At 48.9% G+C, this 1,412-nt stretch overlaps 1 protein-coding gene across 1 annotated transcript in view; it reads left to right on the top strand.

Moving 5' to 3' along the window:
- Positions 1-1,412, top strand: part of RAB5B (RAB5B, member RAS oncogene family) — a 29,805-nt gene that overhangs the window by 19,776 nt on the left and 8,617 nt on the right. The window contains exon 3 of the mRNA XM_011926145.1: positions 857-1,008. Within this exon, the coding sequence (XP_011781535.1) occupies positions 857-1,008 (152 nt within the window). The remainder of the gene's footprint in view (positions 1-856; positions 1,009-1,412) is intronic.

The raw sequence follows: 1,412 nt of genomic DNA, 5'->3' as shown, positions 1-1,412 counted from the left end.
AGTAGCTGGGATTACAGGTGTCCACCACCACGCCTGGTTAACTTTTGTGTTTTTAGTAGAGGCGGGGTTTCACCATGTTGGCCAAGCTGGTCTCGACCTCCTGACCTCAAGCCATCCACCTGCCTTGGCCTCCCAAAGTGCTGGGATTATAGACGTGAGCCACTGCGCCCAGCCAATCCTCTAATTAATTCTTTTGTTTGTTTTTTGAGACAGAGTTCCGCTCTTGTTGACCAGGCTGGAGTGCAGTAGCGCCATGTTGGCTCACTACAACCTCCACCTCCCAAGTTCAAGCGATTCTCTGGCCTCAGCCTCCTGAGTAGCTGGGATTACAGGTGCCCACCACCACGCCTGGCTAATTTTTGTATTTTTAGTAGAGATGGGGTTTCGCCATGTTGGCCAGACTGGTCTCAAACTCCTGACCTCAGGTGATCTACCCGCCTCCGCCTCCCAAAGTGCTGGGATTACAGCCATGAACCACCGTGCCTGGCCCAATCTTCTAATTAATTCTTGACATGACTTTTATCTGAAGCTATTGTGTCTGTCATTTGTTATTCTCCTATTTTGGTTAGAAGAAAGATGACGCCTATAAGTGCCAGTTCTTCTATCCCTCTTAGTTTATGATGTACCCCCATTCCTTAGCCAGTGACATTTCTGGCAGGAAGGACTTAGTCAAGGGCAGTCTTAATCCTGGTTCCAAGACTTACATGTAAGGAGAACTCGAAACCTTTTCCTGTAGCTGAGTATGCTAGATGGTGACTGGTCTTAGTGTGAGGGCAGTTATATTTTAAAGGGGAGTGGGATGTTCACATTCATCCTCCCACTTACAGCATCTTCCCCTCCATTCTCTCATCCATAGCGGCCTTCCTTACCCAGTCCGTTTGTCTAGATGACACAACAGTCAAGTTTGAGATCTGGGACACAGCTGGGCAGGAGCGATATCACAGCTTAGCCCCCATGTACTACAGGGGTGCCCAAGCTGCAATCGTGGTTTACGACATTACTAATCAGGTAAGTGAGCAAAGAAGACTATCCTTGCTGGCCAGGCATGGTGGCTCCTGCCTGTAATCCCAGCACTTTAGGAGGCCAAGGCAGGTGGATCATGAGGTCAAGATATTGAGACCATCCTGGCCAACATGGTGAAACCCTGTCTCTACTAAAATTACAAAAATTAGTTGGGCGTGGTGGTGCATGCCTGTAGTCCCAGCTACTCGGGAGGCTGAGGCAGGAGAATCTCTTGAATCCAGGAGGTGGAGGTTGCAGTGAGCCAAGATCGAGCCACTGCACTCCAGCCTGGGTGACAGAGCAAAACTCAGTCTCAAAAAAAAAAAAGAGGGTCCTTGCTTATGTTTAAAGGAGTTAGATTGGGGCATGGGGTGGGGGGCAGAAAACAGGTTCTTGAAATAGCAAATAAG

Source organism: Colobus angolensis, unplaced genomic scaffold (assembly GCF_000951035.1).
Source record: "Colobus angolensis palliatus isolate OR3802 unplaced genomic scaffold, Cang.pa_1.0 Scaffold67, whole genome shotgun sequence".
Taxonomy (NCBI): Eukaryota; Metazoa; Chordata; class Mammalia; order Primates; family Cercopithecidae; genus Colobus; species Colobus angolensis.
This window is presented reverse-complemented; position numbering and strand designations above follow the sequence as displayed.